Source organism: Pristiophorus japonicus, chromosome 13 (genome assembly GCF_044704955.1).
Source record: "Pristiophorus japonicus isolate sPriJap1 chromosome 13, sPriJap1.hap1, whole genome shotgun sequence".
In the NCBI taxonomy this organism is placed as follows: Eukaryota; Metazoa; Chordata; class Chondrichthyes; family Pristiophoridae; genus Pristiophorus; species Pristiophorus japonicus.
The window spans coordinates 91,147,808-91,170,970 of NC_091989.1; the positions used below are offsets into that span (position 1 = coordinate 91,147,808).

At 46.9% G+C, this 23,163-nt stretch overlaps 1 protein-coding gene across 7 annotated transcripts in view; it reads left to right on the plus strand.

Annotated features, from left to right (window-relative positions):
- LOC139278696 (L-fucose kinase) overlaps window positions 1-23,163 on the plus strand; it is a 427,721-nt gene that overhangs the window by 282,008 nt on the left and 122,550 nt on the right. For 6 of the 7 annotated variants that reach the window (XM_070897748.1, XM_070897747.1, XM_070897753.1 and 3 more), the window contains one exon: window positions 213-263. The exons of the other annotated variant lie outside the window; for it this stretch is intronic. In XM_070897748.1, the coding sequence (XP_070753849.1) occupies window positions 213-263 (51 nt within the window). The remainder of the gene's footprint in view (window positions 1-212; window positions 264-23,163) is intronic. 7 annotated transcript variants of the gene reach the window in all.

The following is a 23,163-nucleotide window of genomic DNA, read 5'->3' on the forward strand; positions in this document are numbered from 1 at the left end:
CCTCGATTCCGAGGGACTGCCTATGATGATGATGAGTCTTGCACAAGAAGGGTGACAATTCGTCGAGTTCTGGAGAGACTCTGATACCTGTGAAACTACTCCAGCAGCAGTCAGCACCTTGTGAAGAGACAGGAAGCACATAGGCAGGAAACAAGGTTGAAGCAGATGTGATGCAGTATGTATCCTAACAATGTCTGATCTGTTTGTTGCAGGTTGTCACCTCCGATGTACTGCAGACAGCACGAATACTGATCCTCCACATGGTGAGTCACCAGAGCCCAGCCTTCAGCTACCGTGATAACCATAATGAGGGAGGTGGGTCACAAAAGGTTGATGTGGATCTGAAGCAGAAACGAATAACAAGTGCATCTCTCGCTGACCCCCTTTTCACTTAGATTCTCACTGTAGATTTCTGTGAAGGTCGGATGTCACAGTTTTTGATTCTCCAGGATGAACATATTTCTCTCGCGCCGAGTTCACTCGGCCCTTCCCACTGTTTTTCCTGTAATTAGTGTGACAGCTCCCTGAGACTGAGCGAGCTAGGCTGCCTCATCAAGAAAGAAATAACTTGCATTTTTATAGCGTTTCTCTCAGCCTCAGGACATCCCAAAGCACTTTACAGCCAATAGAATCAGAGACTCATAGAGTGGTTACAGCAAGGAAGGAGGCCATTCGGCCCATCGAGCCCCTGCCAACTCTCTGCAAGAGCACCTCAGCGAGCCCCACTCCCCCGCCCTTTCCCTGTAACCCTTCAAATTGTTTTCTTTCGGGTACTTAGCCAACTCTTTTTTGAAGGCAATGATTGAGTCTGCCTCCAGCACCCTTTCAGGCAGTGCATTCCAGATCCTAACTAATCGCTGTGTAAAAAATGGTTTCTTGTGTTGCCTTTGGTTCTTTTGCCAATCACCTTAAATCTGTGTCCTCTGGTTCTCGACCCTTCCACCAATGGGAACAGTTTCTCTCGATCTACTCTGTCCAGACCCCTCATGATTTTGAACACCTCGATCAAATCTCCTCTCAACCTTCTCTGCTCCAAGGAGAACAACCCCAGCTTCTCCATTCTGGAATCATACTCGCAAATCTTTTCTGCACCCACTCCGAGGCCTTCACATCCTTTCTAAAGTGTGGTGCCCAGAATTGGACACAATACTCCAGTTGAGGCCGAACCAGTGTTTTATACAGGTTCATCATAATTTCCACGCTTTTGGACTCGATACCTCTATTCATGAAGCCCACGATCTCGAGCTTTTTTAATCGCTTTCTCAACCTGCTCTGCCGCCTTCAACGATTTGTGCACATATACCCCAACTCTCTCTGTTCATGCACCTCCTTTAGGATTGTACCCTTTAGTTTATATTTCTTCTCTACATTCTACCAAAATGCATCACTCCGCACTTTTCTGCGTAAATTTCATCTGCCACATGTCCGCCCATTTCACCAGCCTGTCTATGTCTTCTTGAAGTCTATCACTATCCACCTCACTGTTCACTATACTTCCAAGTTTTGTGTCACCTGCAAATTTTGAAATTGTGCCTTGTACACCCAAGTCCAAGTCATTAATATATATCAAGAAAAGCAGTGGTCCTAGTACCGAGCCCTGGGGAACACCGCTGTATACCTTCCTCCAGTCCGAAAAAAACCGTTCACCACTACTCTCTGTTTTGTCACTTTGCCAATTTCGTATCCATGCTGCCACTGCTCCTCTTATTCCATGGGCTTCAACTTTGCTGGCAAGCTTATTATGTGGCAATTTATCAAACACCTTTGGAAGTCCATGTACACCACATCAAGCGCATTACCCTCATCATGTACCAGCGGCAGTTGGTGAGAGGTGGGAGCGGCCTATAAAAGGCCCAGCGGGAGCTCGAGTACCAGCGGCAGTTGGCGAGAGGTGGGAGCAGCGTCGGAGCGGCCTATAAAAGGCCCAGTGGGAGCTCGAGTACCAGCGGCAGTTGGTGAGAGGCGGGAGCGGCCTATAAAAGGCCCAGCGGGAGCTCGAGTACCAGCGGCAGTTGGCGAGAGGTGGGAGCAGCGTCGGAGCGGCCTATAAAAGGCCCAGCGGGAGCTCGAGTACCAGCGGCAGTTGGTGAGAGGCGGGAGCGGCCTATAAAAGGCCCAGCGGGAGCTCAAGTACCAGCGGCAGTTGGTGAGAGGTCGGAGCGGCCTATGAAAGGCCCAGCGGGAGATCGAGAGCCAGCGGCAGTTGTTGAGAGGGGAGCGGCCTATAAAAGGCCCAGCGGGAGCTCGAGTACCAGCGGCAGTTGGTGAGAGGTCGGAGCAGCCTATAAAAGGCCCAGCAGGAGATCGAGAGCCAGCGGCAGTTGGTGAGAGGCGGGAGCGGCCTATAAAAGGCCCAGCGGGAGATCGAGAGCCAGCGGCCGTTGGTGAGAGGCGGGAGCGGCCTATAAAAGGCCCAGCGAGAGCTCGAGTACCAGCGGCAGTTGGTGAGAGGTCAGAGCGGCCTATAAAAGGCCCAACGGGAGATCGAGAGCCAGCGGCAGTTGGTGAGAGGCTGGAGCGGCCTATAAAAGGCCCAGCGGGAGATCGAGAGCCAGCGGCAGTTGGTGAGAGGCGGGAGCGGCCTATAAAAGGCCCAGCGGGAGCTCGAGTACCAGCGGCAGTTGGTGAGAGGTCGGAGCGGCCTATGAAAGGCCCAGCGGGAGATCGAGAGCCAGCGGCAGTTGTTGAGAGGGGAGCGGCCTATAAAAGGCCCAGCGGGAGCTCGAGTACCAGCGGCAGTTGGTGAGAGGTCGGAGCAGCCTATAAAAGGCCCAGCGGGAGATCGAGAGCCAGCGGCAGTTGGTGAGAGGCGGGAGCGGCCTATAAAAGGCCCAGCGAGAGCTCGAGTACCAGCGGCAGTTGGTGAGAGGTCAGAGCGGCCTATAAAAGGCCCAACGGGAGATCGAGAGCCAGCGGCAGTTGGTGAGAGGCGGGAGCGGCCTATAAAAGGCCCAGCGGGAGATCGAGAGCCAGCGGCAGTTGGTGAGAGGCGGGAGCGGCCTATAAAAGGCGTACCGGTGCAGCTACAGCGGGAGAGAAAGCAAAATAGAAGTAGAAAGGAATCAAAAGGTGACGTCACAGCCAATGGGGTAAGTGATTGGCTGGTGATTGGTGAGTAGCTTTTCTTTTTATTTTTTATATCAGTAAGTGAACTGTAACATTGTTGTTACCAATTTAAGGGTATCTAAGGGTTAAGGCATGGCAGGAGAGCTCGGTCACGTGATATGCTCCTCCTGTACCATGTGGGAACTCAGGGCCACTTCCGGTGTCCCTGACGACTACGTGTGTGAGAAGTGTATCTGCCTCGAGCTCCTGACGGTCCTTTTGCGGAATTGGAGCTGAGGGTGGATTCACTCTGGAGCATCCACGATGCTGAGAATGACGTGAGTATCACGTGTAGTGAGTTGGTCTTACCGCAGGAGAAGGGTCCACAGCCAGATAGGGAATGGAAGACCAGCAGGAAGAGCAGTGCAAGGAAGGTAGTGCAGGGGTCCCCTGTGGTCATCCCCCTGTAAAACAGATACACCGCTTTGAGTACTGTTGGGGGGGATGACTCATCAGGGGAGGGCAGCAGCAGCCAAGTTCATGGCACCGTGGCTGGCTCTGCTGCACAGGAGGGCAGGAAAAAGAGTGGGAGCGCGATAGTGATAGGGGATTCAATGGTGAGGGGAATAGATAGGCGTTTCTGCGGCCGCAACCGAGACTCCAGGATGGTATGTTGCCTCCCTGGTGCAAGTGTCAAGGATGTCTCGGAGTGGGTGCAGGACATTCTGAAATGGGATGGAGAACAGCCAGTTGTCGTGGTGCACATTGGTACCAACGACATAGGTAAAAAAGGGATGAGGTCCTACGAAACGAATTTAAGGAGCTAGGAGCAAAATTAAAAAGTAGGACCTCAAAAGTAGTAATCTCGGGATTTCTACCAGTGCCACGTGCTAGTCAGAGTAGGAATCGCAGGATAGCACAGATGAATACGTGGCTTGAGCAGTGGTGCAGCAGGGAGGGATTCAAATTCCTGGGGCATTGGAACCGGTTCTGGGGGAGGTGGGACCAGTACAAATCGGACGGTCTGCACCTGGGCAGGACCGGAACCAATGTCCTAGGGGAAGTGTTTGCTAGTGCTGTTGGGGAGGTGTTAAACTAATATGGCAGGGGGATGGGAACCAATGCAGGGAGACAGAGGGAGACAAAAAGGAGGCAAAAGCAAAAGACAGAAAGGAGATGAGGAAAAGTGGAGGGCAGAGAAACCCAAGGCAAAGAACAAAAAGGGCCACTGTACAGCAAAATTCTAAAAGGACAAAGGGTGTTAAAAAAACAAGCCTGAAGGCTTTGTGTCTTAATGCAAGGAGTATCCGCAATAAGATGGATGAATTAACTGTGCAAATAGATGTTAACAAATATGATGTGATTGGGATTACGGAGACGTGGCTCCAGGATGATCAGGGCTGGGAACTCAACATCCAGGGGTATTCAACATTCAGGAAGGATAGAATAAAAGGAAAAGGAGGTGGGGTAGCATTGCTGGTTAAAGAGGAGATTAATGCAATAGTTAGGAAAGACATTAGCTTGGATGATGTGGAATCTATATGGGTAGAGCTGCAGAACACCAAAGGGCAAAAAACGTTAGTGGGAGTTGTGTACAGACCTCCAAACAGTAGTAGTGATGTTGGGGAGGGCATCAAACAGGAAATTAGGGGTGCATGCAATAAAGGTGCAGCAGTTATAATGGGTGACTTTAATATGCACATAGATTGGGCTAGCCAAACTGGAAGCAATACGGTGGAGGAGGATTTCCTGGAGTGCATAAGGGATGGTTTTCTAGACCAATATGTCGAGGAACCAACTAGGGGGGAGGCCATCTTAGACTGGGTGTTGTGTAATGAGAGAGGACTAATTAGCAATCTCATTGTGCGAGGCCCCTTGGGGAAGAGTGACCATAATATGGTGGAATTCTGCATTAGGATGGAGAATGATACAGTTAATTCAGAGACCATGGTCCAGAACTTAAAGAAGGGTAACTTTGAAGTATGAGGCGTGAATTGGCTAGGATAGATTGGCGAATGATACTAAAGGGGTTGACAGTGGAAGGGCAATGGCAGACATTTAGAGACCGCATGGATGAATTACAACAATTGTACATTCCTGTCTGGCGGAAAAATAAAAAAGGGAAGGTGGCTCAACCGTGGCTATCTAGGGAAATCAGGGATAGTATTAAAGCCAAGGAAGTGGCATACAAATTGGCCAGAAATAGCAGCAAACCTGGGGACTGGGAGAAATTTAGAACTCAGCACAGGAGGACAAAGGGTTTGATTAGGGCAGGGAAAATGGAGTACGAGAAGAAGCTTGCAGGGCACATTAAGGCGGATTGCAAAAGTTTCTATAGGTATGTAAAGAGAAAAAGGTTAGTAAAGACAAACGTAGGTCCCCTGCAGTCAGAGTCAGGGGAAGTCATAACGGGGAACAAAGAAATGGCAGACCAATTGAACAAGTACTTTGGTTCAGTATTCACTAAGGAGGACACAAACAACCTTCCGGATATAAAAGGGGTCAGAGGGTCTAGTAAGGAGGAGGAACTGAGGGAAATCTTTATTAGTCGGGAAATTGTGTTGGGGAAATTAATGGGATTGAAGGCCGATAGATCCCCAGAGCCTGATGGACTGCATCCCAGAGTACTTAAGGAAGTGGCTTTGGAAATAGCGGATGCATTGACAGTCATTTTCCAACATTCCATAGACTCTGGATCAGTTCCTATCGAGTGGAAGGTAGCCAATGTAACCCCACTTTTTACAAAAGGAGGGAGAGAGAAAACAGGGAATTATAGACCGGTAAGCCTGACATCGGTAGTGGGTAAGATGATGGAATCAATTATTAAGGATGTCATAGCAGCGCATTTGGAAAGAGGTGACATGATAGGTCCATGTCAACATGGATTTGTGAAGGAAATCATGCTTGACAAATCTTCTAGAATTTTTTGAGGATGCTTCCAGTAGAGTGGACAAAGGAGAACCAGTTGATGTGGTATATTTGGACTTTCAGAAGGCTTTCGACAAGGTCCCACACAAGAGATTAATGTGCAAAGTTAAAGCACATGGGATTGGGGGTAGTGTGCTGACGTGGATTGAGAACTGGTTGGCAGACAGGAAGCAAAGAGTAGGAGTAAATGGGTACTTTTCAGAATGGCAGGCAGTGACTAGTGGGGTACCGCAAGGTTCTCTGCTGGGGCCCCAGCTGTTTACATTGTACATTAATGATTTAGACGAGGGGATTAAATGTAGTATCTCCAAATTTGCGGATGACACTAAGTTGGGTGGCAGTGTGAGCTGCGAGGAGGATGCTATGAGGCTGCAGAGTGACTTGGATAGGTTAGGTGAGTGGGCAAATGCATGGCAGATGAAGTATAATGTGGATAAATGTGAGGTTATCCACTTTGGTGGTAAAAACAGAGAGACAGACTATTATCTGAATGGTGACAGATTAGGAAAAGGGAAGGTGCAACGAGACCTGGGTGTCATGGTACATCAGTCATTGAAGGTTGGCATGCAGGTACAGCAGGCGGTTAAGAAAGCAAATGGCATGTTGGCTTTCATAGCGAGGGGATTTGAGTACAGGGGCAGGGAGGTGTTGCTACAGTTGTACAGGGCCTTGGTGAGGCCACACCTGGAATATTGTGTACAGTTTTGGTCTCCTAACTTGAGGAAGGACATTCTTGCTATTGAGGGAGTGCAGCGAAGATTCACCAGACTGATTCCCGGGATGGTGGGACTGACCTATCAAGAAAGACTAGATCAACTGGGCTTGTATTCACTGGAGTTCTGAAGAATGAGAGGGGACCTCATAGAAACGTTTAAAATTCTGACGGGTTTAGACAGGTTAGATGCAGGAAGAATGTTCCCAATGTTGGGGAAGTCCAGAACCAGGGGTCACAGTCTAAGGATAAGGGGTAAGCCATTTAGGACCGAGATGAGGAGAGACTTCTTCACCCAGAGAGTGGTGAACCTGTGGAATTCTCTGCCACAGAAAGTGGTTGGGGCCAATTCACTGAATATATTCAAAAGAGAGTTAGATGAAGTCCTTACTACTCGGGGGATCAAGGGGCATGGCGAGAAAGCAGGAATGGGGTACTGGAGTTTCATGTTCAGCCATGAACTCATTGAATGGCGGTGCAGGCTAGAAGGGCTGACTGGCCTGCTCCTGCACCTATTTTCTATGTTTCTATGTTTCTATCAACCCTCTCTGTTGCCTCATCAAAAAATTCGATCAAGTTGGTTAAACACGATTTGCCTTTGACCAATCCGTGCTAGCTTCCCTTAATGAATCCACACTTGTCCAAGTGACTGTTGATTTTGTCCCTGATTATTGTTTCTAAAAGCCTCCCTGCTACCAATGTTAAACTGACTGGCCTGTAGTGAACAAGGGTGTAACATTTGCAATTTTCCAGTCCTCTGGCACCAGCCTCGTATCCAAGGAGGATTGGAAGGTCCGGGATTTCTTCCTTCACTACCCTAGGATGCATCCCATCCGGTTCTGGTGATTTATCTACTTTAGGTACAGCCAGCTTTTTTTAGTACCTCGTCTTTATCAATTCTTATCCCATCCAGTATCTTCTCTACCTCCTCCTTTACTATATCTATAACAGCATCTTCTTCCTTGGTGAAGACAGATGCAAAATACTCATTTAGTTCCTCAGCCATGCCCTCTGTCTCCATGCATAGGTCTCCTTTTTGTCCCTAATCGGCCCCACCCCTCTTCTTACCTGTTTACTGTTTATATGCCTATAGAAGACTTTTGGATTACCTTTTATGTCAGCTGCCAATCTATTCTCGTACCCTCTCTTTGGCCCTCTTATTTTCTTTTTCATTTCCCCTCTGAACTTTATATATTCAGCCTGATTTTCAGATGTATTCTCGACCTGACATCTGTCATTGTGCGCTTTTTATCTGCTTCATCTTGCTCTCTATCTGTTTCGTCATCCAGGGAGGCCTGACTTTAGTTGGTCTACGTCTCCCCCTAGTGGGATTGTACCTCGACTTTACCAGAGCTATTTCCTCTTTAAAGGCAGCCCATTGATCCACTACAGTTTTGCCTGCCAATCTTTGATTCCAATTTACTCAGGCCAGATCCGCTCTCATCCCACTGAAATTTCCCCCAGTTAAACATTGTTTCTCCAGATTTCTCCCTGTCCCTTTCCACAGCTAATCTAAATCCTATGATACTATGATCACTATTCCCTAAATGTTCCCCTACTGACACTTGCTCCTTGCTCCACTTGACCTATCTCATTCCCAGAACCAGATCCAACAATGCCTCCTTCCTCGTTGGGCCAGAAACAGACTGATCAAGAAAGTTCTCCTGAACAAACTTCAGAAATTCTTCCCCCTTTCTGCCCTTTACACTATTATTATCCCAGTCTATATTAGGATAGTTGAAGTTCCCCATTATCACTACTCTATAGTACTTGCAATTCTCTGTAATTTCTCTGTAAATTTGCTCCTCCATAATGTCCCCACTATTTGGTGGTCTGTAGAATGCACCTTGTAATGTAATGGTACCTCTATTATTTCTTAACTCTAACCAAATAGATTCTGACCTTGGCCTGACCAGGACATCCTCTCTCTCCAGCATTGTAACATTCTCCTTAACCAATACTGCCACACCACCTCCTATCTTTCCTTCCCTATCATTCCTGAACACCCTATATCCAGGAATATTTAATACCCAATCCTGCCCCTTTTTGAGCCAGGTCTCCATTATTGCCACACATCATATTCCCATGTGGCTATTTGTGCCTGCAGCTCACCAACCTTGTTTGCTATGCTTCGTGCATTCACACACATACACTGTAAACCTATCACAGACCATCCTGTGTCCTCTTATAGTCTGACCCCACCTAATATCTTATTATTTCTTGCCTTAATGCTATCCGTCTCTCCCAATCATTTGTGCCATTTGTTTCTCCTTTCTATTGCTACATCTTGGTGCCCATCCTCCTGCCAATTTAGTTTAAGCCCTCCCCACCAGCACTCGCAAACCTCCCTGCGAAGATATTGGTACCGGCTCTGTTGAGGTGCAACCCGTCCGGCATGTACAGGTCCCACCTCAATGCCCCAGGAATCTGAAGCCATCTTCCAGCCACGCATTCATCTGCTCTATCCTATTTCTATACTCACTCACGTGTGGCACCAGGAGTAAGCCAGAGATTATTACCTTTGAGGTCCTGCTTTTTAATCTCTCTCTGAGCTCCCTAAGTTCTGCCTGAAGGACCTCATCCCTCTTTCTACCTATGTTGTTGGTACCAATATGTACCACGATCTCTGGCTGTTCATCCTCTCCCCTCAGAATGTCCTAAGAATGAAGTACTTTTGAAGTGCAGTCACTGTTGTAATGGAGGAAATGTGGCAGCCAGTTTTTGCACAGCCAGGTCCCACAAACAGGAATGAAATAATGACCAGATAATCTGTTTTCGTGATGTTGGTTGAGAGAGAAATATTGGCCAGGACACCAGAGAGAACTCCCCTGATCTTCCTTGAATAGTGCCAAGTGATCTTTTACGTCCATCTGAGAGGGCAGCCGGGCCTCGGTTTAACGTCTCATCTGAAAGACGGCCCCTCCGACAGTGCAGCATTTCCTCAGTACTGCCCTTGAACGTCAGCTCGAATGTAGGAAATGTGGCAGCCAATTTGCGCACAGCAATCTCCCCCAAACAGCAATGAGATAATAACCCGATAATCAGTTTTTTAGTGACATTGGTTGAGGGGTAAATATTAACCAGGTGACCGGGGAGAACTCCCCCGCTCTTCGGTGAAATAGTGCCATGGGATCTTTTATATCCATCTGAGAGGGAAGACATGGCCTTGGTTTAATGTCTCAGCCAAAAGATAGCACCTCCGACAGTGCAGTACCCCCTCAGTACTGTGCTGGAGTGTCATCAGCCTGGATTATGGGATCAAGTTTCTCGAGTGGGGCTTGAATACACAACCTTCTGGCTTAGAGTTGAGTGCTACCACTAAACCATAGCTGACACCTAAGAGGGAATAAAAGTCTGATAATAAAAGCACTGATGACAGAGAGCCTAATGGCTCACTGCACAAGTACGCTGTCCAATGTCCTACAGACTAGGAAGGTCGCAGACTTACTCCTGAATCCTCGCTCAATTTGCTGATCTAACCTGGGGCAGCAGGGGCTAAAGTTGGTGGTGAAAGTCCTGGGTTCTGAAGGGATAAAAATTAACTCGGTTTCCCGTTCTTGTTTAAGATCCAGTTCACTCTACTGGAAAGTGGATGTTGGTTGAGGATAGGGCCAGGTTTTGCTCCCCACTCCCATCCCCAACAGTCCACTTAGCTGCTGGCACTCGGTGTCTGGCCACTGGGGAAGCTGGGGTCCCTGGGACCCCTCCCTCCAAGAAGTCTGTATCATACTGGCTGGTGCAATTGCCCATTAAGCCTGGGGAGTGGTGGATCTGTGGAACGGGCTGCTGGACCTGTTTTTGGCTGGGGAAGAGAGCATCACGTACAATAGCTAGGTATCCTGCAATGTAAATCAGAGCCAATGTGATCTCCTGGACTAGTTCTGATCATCTGAGTGGATCGGAGAGGAATTTTCCAGTTTCTTTCTCTCTCATTGACCTGTTTTATGCCTCTCCCAGGAGATTACACGTCTCTGGGTGGGGTGACAAGGGTCTGTATTTTGACGACAGGCTGGATGGATCAGTGGATCTTTTCCTGTCTATTATTTTCATATGTTTGTATCGGAGATGGTTTTCAAAGCATGAGGAAGAATTTGGAAAGATAAATTGAAATAAAAATACCAACGCTTTCAAGTTTATTTTAAGAGTGACAACATTCAGGCTTAGGCTGATAAGTGGCAAATAACATTCGCGCCACACAAGTGCCAGGCAATGACCATCCCCAACAATCGAGAGTCTAACCACCTCCCCCTGACATTCAATGGCATTACCATCGCCGAATCCCCCACCATCCACATCCTGGGGGTCACCATTAACCAGAAACTTAATTGGACCAGCCACAGGGCTATAAGAGCAGGTCAGAGGCTGGGTTTTCTGCAGTGAGTGACTCACCTCCTGACTCCCCAAAGCCTTTCCACCATCTACAAGGCACAAGTCAGGAGTGTGATGGAATACTCTCCACTTGCCTGGACAAGTGCAGCTCCAACAACACTCAAGAAGCTCGACACCATCCAGGACAAAGCAGCCCTGGTTTGATTAGCACCCCATCCACCACCTTAAACATTCACTCCCTCCACCGTGCCTGCAGTGTGTACCATCTACAAGATGCACCACAGCAACTCGCTAAGGCTTCTTCAGCCGCTCTGCCCAAATCCGCGACCTCTACCACCTAGAAGGGCAGCAAGTGCATGGGAACACCCCCACCTCCACATTCCCCACCAATTCACACACCATCGTGACTTGAACATATATTGCCATTACTTCAGCGTCGCTGTATCAAAATCTAGAACTCCCTGCCTAACAGTACTGTGGGAGTACCTTCACCACATGAACTGCAGCGTTGCAAGAAAGCGGCTCACCACCACCTTCTGAAGGACAATTAGGGATGGACAATGAAGGCCAGCCTTGCCAGTGAATCCCGTAAATGAATTAATTTTAAAAAAGCATGTACCATATGTACCAGAGGACTGCAGGAGGGTATTTAGGGATATTTTGCTCCCATTGCAAGTACATTTGCTCTTTTATGAAGGGAAAAATAGACTTCATGGTGTTGATCTGGAACTGATCTGGTTAATTGGCAGCCTGATAGTTACATGAAAGGAAAAGAATATTTTATAATGAGTTGGGAAGTGGAGAAGGAAGTAGATTAGAAATCAAAGTAAAATAAAGAAATGCTGAAAGGTGAACGCTGAAGGTGAGCAAATCATGGCAGATGCAACATAATGTAGATAAATGTGGGGTTACCCACTTTGGTGGTAAAAAAAGGAAGGCAGACTATTATCTGAATGGTGACAGATTAAGAAAAGGGGAGTTGCAACAAGACCTGGGTGTCATGGTACATCATTCATTGAAAGTTGGCATGCAGGTACAGCAGGCGGTGAAGAAGGTAAATAGCATGTTGGCCTTCATAGCTAGGGGATTTGTGTATAGGAGCGGCGAGGTCTTACTGCAGTTGTACAGGGCCTTGGTGAGGCCTCACCTGGAATATTGTGTACAGTTTTGGTCTCCTAATCTGAGGAAGGACGTTCTTGCTATTGAAGGAGTGCAGCAAAGGTTCACCAGACTAATTCCCGGGATGGCAGGACTGACATATGAAGAAAGACTGGATCGACTAGGCTTATATTCACAGGAATTTAGAAGAATGAGAAACATATAAAATTCTGACGGGATTGGACAGGTTAGATGCAGGAAGAACGTCCCCGATGTTGGGGAAGTCCAGAACCAGGGGTCACAGTCTAAGGATAAGGGGTAAGCCATTTAGGACCGAGATGAAGAGAAACTTCTTCACTCAGAGAATTGTGAACCTGTGAAGTTCTCTACCACAGAAAGTATTTGAGGACAGTTCGTTAGATATATTCAAAAGGGAGTTAGATGTGACCCTTACGGCTAAAGGGATCAAGGGGTATGGAGAGAAAGCAGGAAAGGATACTGAGGTGAATGATCAGCCATGATCATATTGACTGGTGGTGCAGGCTCGAAGGGCCGAATGGCTTCCTCCTGCACCTATTTTCTATGTTTCTATGTAACCTGGGAGAAACTTAGAAGCAACAAACACTTGATGGAGAAATAATAATTTCTTCTGGAATGTTCTTAACGGACAGCGTATTGAAGATTGTGGCTGGGAGGGCCCATGGATGAAACAGGATCAGCATGAGACAAATTATTGAATGGCTACATTTTCAAATGATTTCCTTTTGGATTGTTTTTGACCGTGAAACAAAAGAACGAACTTACATTTATATAACACCTTACTCGACCTCAGGCTGACCCAAAGCGCTTTACAGCCAATGCAGTACTTCTGAAATGTAATCATTGTAATGTAGGAAACACAGCAGCCAATTTGGGCACTGCAGGGTTCCACAAACTGAAATGTGATGATGACCAGATAATCCGTTTTAGTGGTGTTGGTTGAGGGATAAATATTGGCCAGCAAACCAGGAAAGTTCCCGACTGAGAGGGCAGACTGGGCCTCGATTTAGCATCTCATCCAAAAGATAGAAACAGAGAAAATAGGTGCAGGAATAGGCCATTCGGCCCTTCGAGCCTGCACCGCCATTCAATGAGTTCATGGCTGAACATGCAACTTCAGTACCCCATTCCTGCTTTCTCGCCATACTCCTTGATCCCCCTAGTAGTAAGGACTACATCTAACTCCTTTTTGAATATATTTAGTGAATTGGCCTCAATAACTTCCTGTGGTAGAGAATTCCACAGATTCACCACTCTCTGAGTGAAGGAAGTTTCTCCTCATCTCGGTCCTAAATGGCTTACCCCTTATCCTTAGACTGTGACCCCTAGTTCTGGACTTCCCCAACATTGGGAACATTCTTCCTGCATCTAACCTGTCTAAACCTGTCAGAATTTTAAACGTTTCTATGAGATCCCCTCTCATTCTTCTGAACTCCAGTGAATACAAGCCCAGTTGATCCAGTCTTGCTTGATATGTCAGTCCCGCCATCCCGGAAATCAGTCTGGTGAACCTTCACTGCACTCCCTCAATAGCAAGAATGTTCTTCCTCAAGTTAGGAGACCAAAACTGTACACAATACTCCAGGTGTGGCCTCACCAAGGCCCTGTACAACTGTAGTAACACCTCCCTGCCCCTGTACTCAAATCCCCTCGCTATGAAAGCCAACATGCCATTTGCTTTCTTAACCGCCTGCTGTACCTGCATGCCAACCTTCAATGACTGATGTACCATGGCACCCAGGTCTCGTTGCACCTCCCCTTTTCCGAACCTGTTTTTACCACCAAAGTGGATAACCTCACATTTATCCACATTATACTTCATCTGCCATGAATTTGCCCACTCACCTAACCTATCCAAGTCACTCTGCAGCCTCATAGCATCCTCCTCGCAGCTCACACTGCCACCCAACTTAGTGTCATCCGCAAATTTGGAGATACTACATTTAATCCCCTCGTCTAAATCATTAATGTACAATGTAAACAGCTGGGGCCCCAGCACAGAACCTTGCGGTACCCCACTATCACTGCCTGCCATTCTGAAAAGTACCCATTTACTCCTACTCTTTGCTTCCTGTCTGCCAACCAGTTCTCAATCCACGTCAGCACACTACCTCCAATCCCATGTACTTTAACTTTGCACATTAATCTTTTGTGTGGTACCTTGTCGAAGGCCTTCTGAAAGTCCAAATACACCATATCAACTGGTTCTCCCTTGTCCACTCTACTGGAAACATCCTCAAAAAATTCCAGAAGATTTGTCAAGCATGATTTCCCTTTCACAAATCCATGCTGACTTGGACCTATCATGTCACCTCTTTCCAAATGTGCTACTATGACATCCTTAATAATTGATTCCATCATTTTACCCACTACCGATGTCAGGCTGACTGGCCTATAATTCCCTGTTTTCTCTCTCCCTCCTTTTTAAAAATTGGGGTTACATTGGCTACTCTCCACTCCATAGGAACTGATCCAGAGTCAATGGAATGTTGGAAAATGACTGTCAATGCATCTGCTATTTCCAAGGCCACCTCCTTAAGTACTCTGGGATGCAGTCCATCAGGCCCTGGGGATTTATTGGCCTTCAATCCCATCAATTTCCCCAACACAATTTCCCGACTAATAAGGATTTCCCTCAGTTCCTCCTTCTTACTAGACCGTCTGACCCCTTTTATATCCGGAAGGTTGTTTGTGTCCTCCTTAGTGAATACCTAACCAAAGTACTTGTTCAATTGGTCTGCCATTTCTTTGTTCCCCGTTATGACTTCCCCTGATTCTGACTGCAGGGGACCTACGTTTGTCTTTACTAACCTTTTTCTCTTTACATATCTATAGAAACTTTTGCAGTCCGTCTTAATGTTCCCTGCAAGCTTCCTCTCGTACTCTGTTTTCCCTGCCCTAATCAAACCCTTTGTCCTCCTCTGCTGATTTCTAAATTTCTCCCAGTCCCCAGGTTCGCTGCTATTTCTGGCCAATTTGTATGCCACTTCCTTGGCTTTAATACTATCCCTGATTTCCCATGATAGCCACGGTTGAGCCACCTTCCCTTTTTTATTTTTACGCCAGACAGGAATGTACAATTGTTGTAGTTCATCCATGCAGTCTCTAAATGTCTGCCATTGCCCATCCACTGTCAACCCCTTAAGTATCATTCGCCAATCTATCCTAGTTAATTCACACCTCATACCTTCAAAGTTACCCTTCTTTAAGTTCTGGACCATGGTCTCTGAATTAACTGTTTCATTCTCCATCCTAATGCAGAATTCCACCATATTATGGTCACTCTTCCCCAAGGGGCCTCGCACAATGAATTACTAATTAATCCTCTCTCATTACACAACACCCAGTCTAAGATGGCCTCCCCCCTAGTTGGTTCCTCGACATATTGGTCTAGAAAACCATCCCTTATGCACTCCAGGAAATCCTCCTCCACCGTATTGCTTCCAGTTTGGTTAGCCCAATCTATATGCATATTAAAGTCACCCATTATAACTGCTGCACCTTTATTGCATGCAACCCTAATTTCCTGTTTGATGCCCTCCCCAACATCACTACTACTGTTTGGAGGTCTGTACACAACTCCCACCAACGTTTTTGCCCTTTGATGTTCTGCAGCTCTACCCATATAGATTCCACATCATCCAAGCTAATGTCCATTCTAACAATTGCATTAATCTCCTCTTTAACCAGCAATGCTAGCCCACTTCCTTTTCCTTTTATTCTATCCTTCCTGAATGTTGAATACCCCTGGATGTTGAGTTCCCAGCCCTGATCATCCTGGAGCCACGTCTCCGTAATCCCAATCACATCATATCTGTTAACATCTATTTGCACAGTTAATTCATCCACCTTATTATGGATACTCCTTGCATTAAGACACAAAGCCTTCAGGCTTGTTTTTTAAACACCCTTTGTCCTTTTAGAATTATGATGTAGTGTGGCCCTTTTTGTTTCTTGCCTTTGTTTACTCGGCCTTCCACTGTTGCTTTTTACATTTCTACCATCTGTTTCTGACTCCATATTACTTCTGCCTGTCCCGCTGCATAGGTTGCCATCCCCCTGCCATATTAGTTTAAACACTCCCGAACTGCTTTAGCAAATGTTACCCCCAGGACATCAGTTCGAGTCCTGCCCAAGTGCAAACCGTCCCTTTTGTACAGGTCCCACTTCCCCCAGAACTGGTTCCAATGTCCCAGGAATTTGAATCCCTCCCTCTTGCACCACTGCTCAAGCCACGTATTTATTCTAACTATCCTGCTCCCTCTACTCTGATTAGCACGTGGCACTGGTAGCAATCCAGAGATTACTACCTTTGAGGTCCTACTTTTTAATTTAACTCCTAGCTCCCTAAATTCAGCTTGTAGGACCTCTTCCCGCTTCTTACTTATATTGTTGGTACTTACATGTACCAGAACAACTGGCTGTTCACCCTCCCTCTCCAGAATGCTCTGCAGCCGCTCCGGGACATCCTTGACCCTTGTACCAGGGAGGCAACATACCATCCTTGAGTCTTGGTTGCGGCCGCAGAAACTCCTATCTATTCCCCTTACAATAGAGTCCCCTATCACTATAGCTCTCCCACTCTTTTTCCCACTCTTCTGTGCACATAGAAACATAGAAAATAGGAGTAGGGCATTCAGCCCTTCGAGCCTGCACCACCATTCAATAAGATAATGGCTGATCATTCCCTCAGTACCTCTTTCCTGCTTTCTCTCCATACCCCTTGATCCCCTTAGCCGTAAGGGCCATATCTAACTCCCTCTTGAATATATCCAATGAACTGGCATCAACAACTCTCTGCGGTAGGGAATTCCACAGGTTAACAACTCTCATCTAGTCCTAAATGGCCTACCCCTTATCCTAAGACTGTGTCCCCTGGTTCTGGACTTCCCCAACATCGGGAACATTCTACCCGCATCTAACCTGTCCGTCCCGTCAAAATCTTATCTGTTTCTATGAGATCCCCTCTCATCCTTCTAAACTCCAGTGTATAAAGGCCCAGTTGATCCAGACTCTCCTCATATGTCAGTCGAACTATCCTGGGAATCAGTCTGGTGGACAATGCAGCACTCCCTCAGTACTGCACTGGAGCGTCAACCTGAATTATGTGCTCAGTTTGTTCAAGTGGGACTTGAACCCACAAATTTCTGACTCCGAGGCAAGAGTGATACCCACTGAGCCATGGGTGGTACCTCAGGAGTGCTCCTGATCCTGTCTCCTAGTCGGCAAGTGACAACTTGGTCAAGATAGTGCTTAGTATTGAAACGGCCACATCCCCTGTAGGCTCGGTGGTTGAATGCATTGCCTTGCGTTATGATGAGCCGCATGTAGCCAGAACTCTGGGATTTGATCGCTGATCTGTGCTGTGTTCGCTGATCTCGGCCAGAGTCGAGGTAGTTAGGTGGAGTGGAGTTGACTTCAGCATTCCTGGACCCAGAGAGGGAAACAGTGGGTCAGAGGACACACCATCTACACCTCGCCATCGACAACGACGATGAGCTCAACAAGTAGGGTTTGTAGCAGTTGCAGGATTCTAGAGATCCCGGGGATGACTGGAGGCGGTGGAGCTGCCTGATTCAAGTTGCAGAAATCCCGGCTGTCCATGATTAGCATGGATGATGTAAGTGGTGGGGACTGTGCTTGTGCAAAGCAATGGTTCGGCCATAAATCTGTGACGTTTTGGGCACCTCATTATAAAAAGGATAGTAAAGCCTTTTTACAACCGGTTGATGCCAGGGAAGAAAAGCAGTCATTCCGACGAGAGACTTGAGATACTGGGACTGTTTCCATTGCAGCAGAGGAGGCCGAGAGGACATGTTTTAAATTATTTGATAGATTGAATACATAAAGACTCTGGTTGGAAAATAATTGAGGCAGAGACTATTGCCGCATTTAAAGGAAAATGGGGATAAATATTTGAAGCAGGGGATAATACACGACTATAGAAAAAGAGCAGGGCAGTGGGATTCGGTTTGGATGGATCCAGCAAAGAGCTGGCACAGACATGAGGGGCTGATTGGCCACCTTCTGTGCTGTGAATGTCTGAGGTTCTAAATGCTATGATTGATTGACTATCGCTTTCCATTCAATCCTGCAGTGTGTGTGTGTGAGACCTCTGGGTGAGGATAATCTGGGCCTTACTGTGATGCCCCAAGAGCTAACTATCCTGTTGACACTCACGGTCTAAGCTCACACTTGCAGAACAGCCACTTGGCTGACTCATGTTAGTTGAGCTACAAGGGAGGAGGGGAGAAAATGGTTAAAAAAAAATTATACAGACTAAAAATAAGGGGAACATTGGCGGATTTTGTGCCAGGCTGGGACACAACAACTTAAAAATTGATAACATGCCAATATTACACTGTCAGCAGCACAGACCAAGCAGTCTGGATATCTGCAGTCAGAGAAAATGACTGCAGTGTAATTCAAGTGTATCCAACTAAAGTAAAGTCAGCAAATCACAGCCGGCCAGGGCTCGGGGGACTGGCCATGCCGTACAAATTTACTTTCAGGATGTGTCTGAGTCAATGGCGGGCATTAATGTGCTTGGTATTATATATCTCAACTTCAGGAAACAGCTTTCACAGGAGACCTATAGCTAGGAGGAAATTATAAATTGGATAATAAATCATCTGAACACGAAGCAGAAAGAAGTCATCTATATTTTTTCCAGGTTTTTTTATTCCCCAATTTCTCCCCTATTCTTGCTAAGGGTGCTGAGCTCTGGTTCCATGGGCAGAAAATTGTATTTGATGTTGGCCAAGGCAATATCAGATAATATGACGAGAGCAAACTTGTGGCTCAGAGAGGAGGGCAAGAGTCACAGTTTTAAACTAGTAAAAGTGCTTCTTCACAACTCTTGGACTGGAGTCCCAGGTAGAGGTGCAAACCCAGGAGTCATTTCATCATCATCATCATCATCATCATAGGCAGTCCCTCGAGTCGAGGATGACTTGCTTCCACACCAAAAAGTTCACAGGTGATGACCTGGAAGAGGGGACAGAGTGTAGTGTAACAAAATTTGCAGATGACACAAAGATTAGTGGGAAAGCGGGTTGTGTAGAGGACACAGAGAGGCTGCAAGGAGATTTAGATAGGTTAAGCGAATGGGCTAAGGTTTGGCAGATGGAATACAATGTCGGAAAGTGTGAGGTCATCCACCTTGGGAAAAAAAACAGTAAAAGGGAATATTATTTGAATGGGGAGAAATTACAACATGCTGCGGTGCAGAAGGACCTGGGGGTCCTTGTGCATGAATCCCAAAAAGTTAGTTTGCAGGTGCAGCAGGTAATCAGGAAGGCGAATGGAATGTTAGCCTTCATTGCGAGAGGGATAGAGTACAAAAGCAGGGAGGTCCTTCTGCAACTGTATCGAGTATTGGTGAGGCCACACCTGGAGTACTGCGTGCAGTTTTGGTCACCTTACTTGAGGAAGGATATACTAGCTTTGGAGGGGGTACAGAGACGATTCACTAGGCTTATTTCGGAGATGAGGGGGTTACCTTATGATGATAGATTGAGTAGACTGGGTCTTTACTCGTTGGAGTTCAGAAGAATGAGGGGTGATCTTATAGAAGCATTTAAAATAATGAAAGGGATAGACAAGATAGAGGCAGAGAGGTTGTTTCCACTGGTCGGGGAGACTAGAACTAGGGGGCACAGCCTTAAAATACGGGGGAGCCAATTTAAAACCGAGTTGAGAAGGAATTCACAGGTTGTGAATCTGTGGAATTATCTGCCCAAGGAAGCAGTTGAGGCTAGCTCATTGAATGTATTCAAGCCACAGATAGATAGATTTTTAACCAATAAGGGAATTAAGGGTTACGGGGAGCGGGCGGGTAAGTGGAGCTGAGTCCACGGCCAGATCAGCCATGATCTTGTTGAATGGCGGAGCAGGCTCGAGGGGCTAGATGGCCTACACCTGTTCCTAATTCTTATGTTCTTATGTGTTTCAATTCCAGGTCCCGAACTAAATCTTGAAGGGTGTAAGATGCCTGTGCGTGGATTTTTTAACGTGTGGTGGCCGTTGCATACCAGCCACCACACGGGCTTGACAGAGCCAGGTCTTGGTCCAGTGGCAAGGATTTACCAAGACGACTGGAGACCTGCTCTGCTGCACAGGTCTAGTGCGCACACATATCGCAGTGCTGCCCCTGGGCCCTCGCCTCTTCTGGGCTCCGAACTCATGCCTCTCCCGGGCCCCGACCACGTCTCTGGCTGGCGCATCAGCAGGGTGGATGACTGAGTGAATCCCTTCCCACACTCAGAGCAGGAGTCATTTAAGAAACAGTTAGATGAGGAGAAACTTCTTCACCCAGAGAGTGGTGAACCTGTGGAATTCTCTACCACAGAAAGCTGTTGAGGCCAATTCACTAAATATATTCAAAAAGGAGTTAGATGTAATCCTTACTACTAGGGGATCAAGGGGGATGGCGAGAAAGCAGGAATGGGGTACTGAAGTTGCATGTTCAGCCATGAACTCATTGAATGGCGGTGCAGGCTCGAAGGGCCGAATGGCCTACTCCTGCACCTATTTTCTATGTTTCTATGTCATGATCTATCCATCAGTATGTGTCAGCACATCAAACCTAACCCAGTATGTATCAGCACACATGGGCTAGAATTTCGGTTTTGCTGTTTTCGGGGCAAAAACGGAGGCGGGACAGGAAAATTACTGCCCTTGTTTGCATGTGTGGAGACATTTTTGCCATCTCGGCCCTGTGGCAGGGGCACAGCGCAAAGGAAAGCGTTGTACGACTTTCACAGCGCAAAAACGAGAACCTTGCCAACTAAAGTGCGGGGCCGGGAGTGTTCCGAGAGAGGCTTTGGGAGGGGTGGGAAAAATTCATAAAACCCATTGCCCACACCACTACAGCACAAATCGCTACAAGAAAATAAAAGAATAAACTCTGGAGCTTAACCGTTTTTGCAGTTTTTCTACCTCACCGCCTCCGTCCCTGGCGGTCATGGCGGGGCACGTTTCGGGGCGTACGGGTCAGGTACGAGTGGAAACTTCTGCCTGTGTCGCAAGGAGAGCCATTGCACACCCGGTGCTTCTAAGAGCTGCCACAAAACCCCACCCAAGGATCGTGTCTTGACGCAAAAGAGCTCACCTCCCCATTTTCACCGTCGAGGGTCAAAACCCAGCGAAACCCGGGTTGCAAACGACCCTAAAATCCAGCCCCATGGAACTGTACCCATTTGGTACCTACATAAAGGCTTTCTAAAGTCCAGCTACATTCCATCCACTGCATTTCCCTCATCTATCACGTCTCTTACCTCTTCAAAGAATTCAGCGAGATTTGTCAATCACAGTCGGTCCTTTTGAAATCTGTGCTGGCTACTTCTGAATATTTTCTCTTTTTCCTTATCTACCTTCGATAAGGTACCGCAAAGTAGACTCGTGACTACGGTCAGAACATGTAAAGTCAGAGGACCAATAGCAGAATGGATAGCAAGCCGGCTACATATCACTATAAGAGGCGTTGCAGTTGTGTGAGGCGGACTGGGTGGCTGGATGCTCTTTACCTTTCCGCCATTGTTCATAGGTTTATATGTAACCTTTAGGGCTGCTGACCGAGGGCCGTGTGACTCTTTGTTGGCTGGTGTGGACACGATCGGCCAAAGTGGCCTCCTTCTGCACTGTAAATTTCTATGTTTCTATAACAGAAGACAGAGATTAGGGGTTAAAGACAGTTACTCAGACTGGATGTGGTATTCCACTCGGATCAGTGCTGGGACCACTGTTGGTCACCATTTACACAATGGTTATGGACTCTGGAATCAGAAGTATAAGTTCAAAATTTGCAGACATCGCCAAATTGGGGGGTTTAGTCAATGCAGAGGTGGACTGCGATAAAATACAGGGAGACATCAATAAACTTGTCGAATGGGCACCTATAATGAACTTCAATATAGGTAAGTGTGAGGTGGTACATTTTGGTAGGAAGAATAAGGAGGCCACATTCTCCTTGGAAAATAAGTATCTAAATGGGGTAGAGGAACACAGGGATCTGGGGGTACAGATACACACATCACTAAAAGTAGTGACACAGGCTAATCAGGCCATTAAAAAACCAAAGCACGGGTTCATATCTAGAGGGATAGAATTGAAAACATTGAAAAGCAGAGAAATTACGTTAAACTTGTATAGAGCATTGGTTAGACCACACTTGGAGTACTGTGAACAGTTCTGGCCTCCATATTATGAAAAGGATATGGAGGCGCTGGAGAAGGTGCAAAAAAGATTTACAGGGATGATACCAGAACTGAGAGGTTATACCTATTTGGAAAGATTGAATAGGCTGGGGCTTTTTTCTCTAGAAAAGAGAAGACTGTGGGATGACCTGATAGAGGTCTTTAAGATTATGAAAGGGTTTGATAGGGTAGATATAATGAAGATGTTTCCACATAAATTCTATAGAAAATTCAGCAGAAACCTCTATATCGTACCCAGAGTGTGGTTAGAATGTGGAACTCGCTATGACAAGGAGTAGTTGTGGCAAGTAGCATAGATGCATTAAAGGGGAAGCTGGAAGCACGTGAGGGAGAAAGGAATGGAAGGATATGTTAATGGATTAGATGGAGAGTGTGGGAGGAGACTCGTGTGGAGCATAAACACCGACATGGACCTGTTAGGCCAAATGCCAATTTCTGTGCTGTAAATACTATGTAATACCATGTAGTATGTGGTAATTTCATCCTTTCAGATTTTCCCTCCCACAGATGTTAAATTACCTGGCCTGTAATTACCTGACTTAGCTCTCCAGTCCTCCGGCACATATTCACCACTATTGGCCTCAGTTCCTCTAGAGGAAGGAGCAGAAAGGAATCTGTCAGGGCTGCAATGATCGCCTGCCACAGAGTGCATGGCCATAGGTTAAGGGCAGGTCGTGGTCGCCTGAGTTGCCCTCCAAGGTCAATTAGCCTACTGTCTCTCACTGACTAGGGTCTGGGCCCACGCTGTGGGAGTCAGCACCCTTGGGAGAAAACTGGGAAGAGAAAATAAACCTT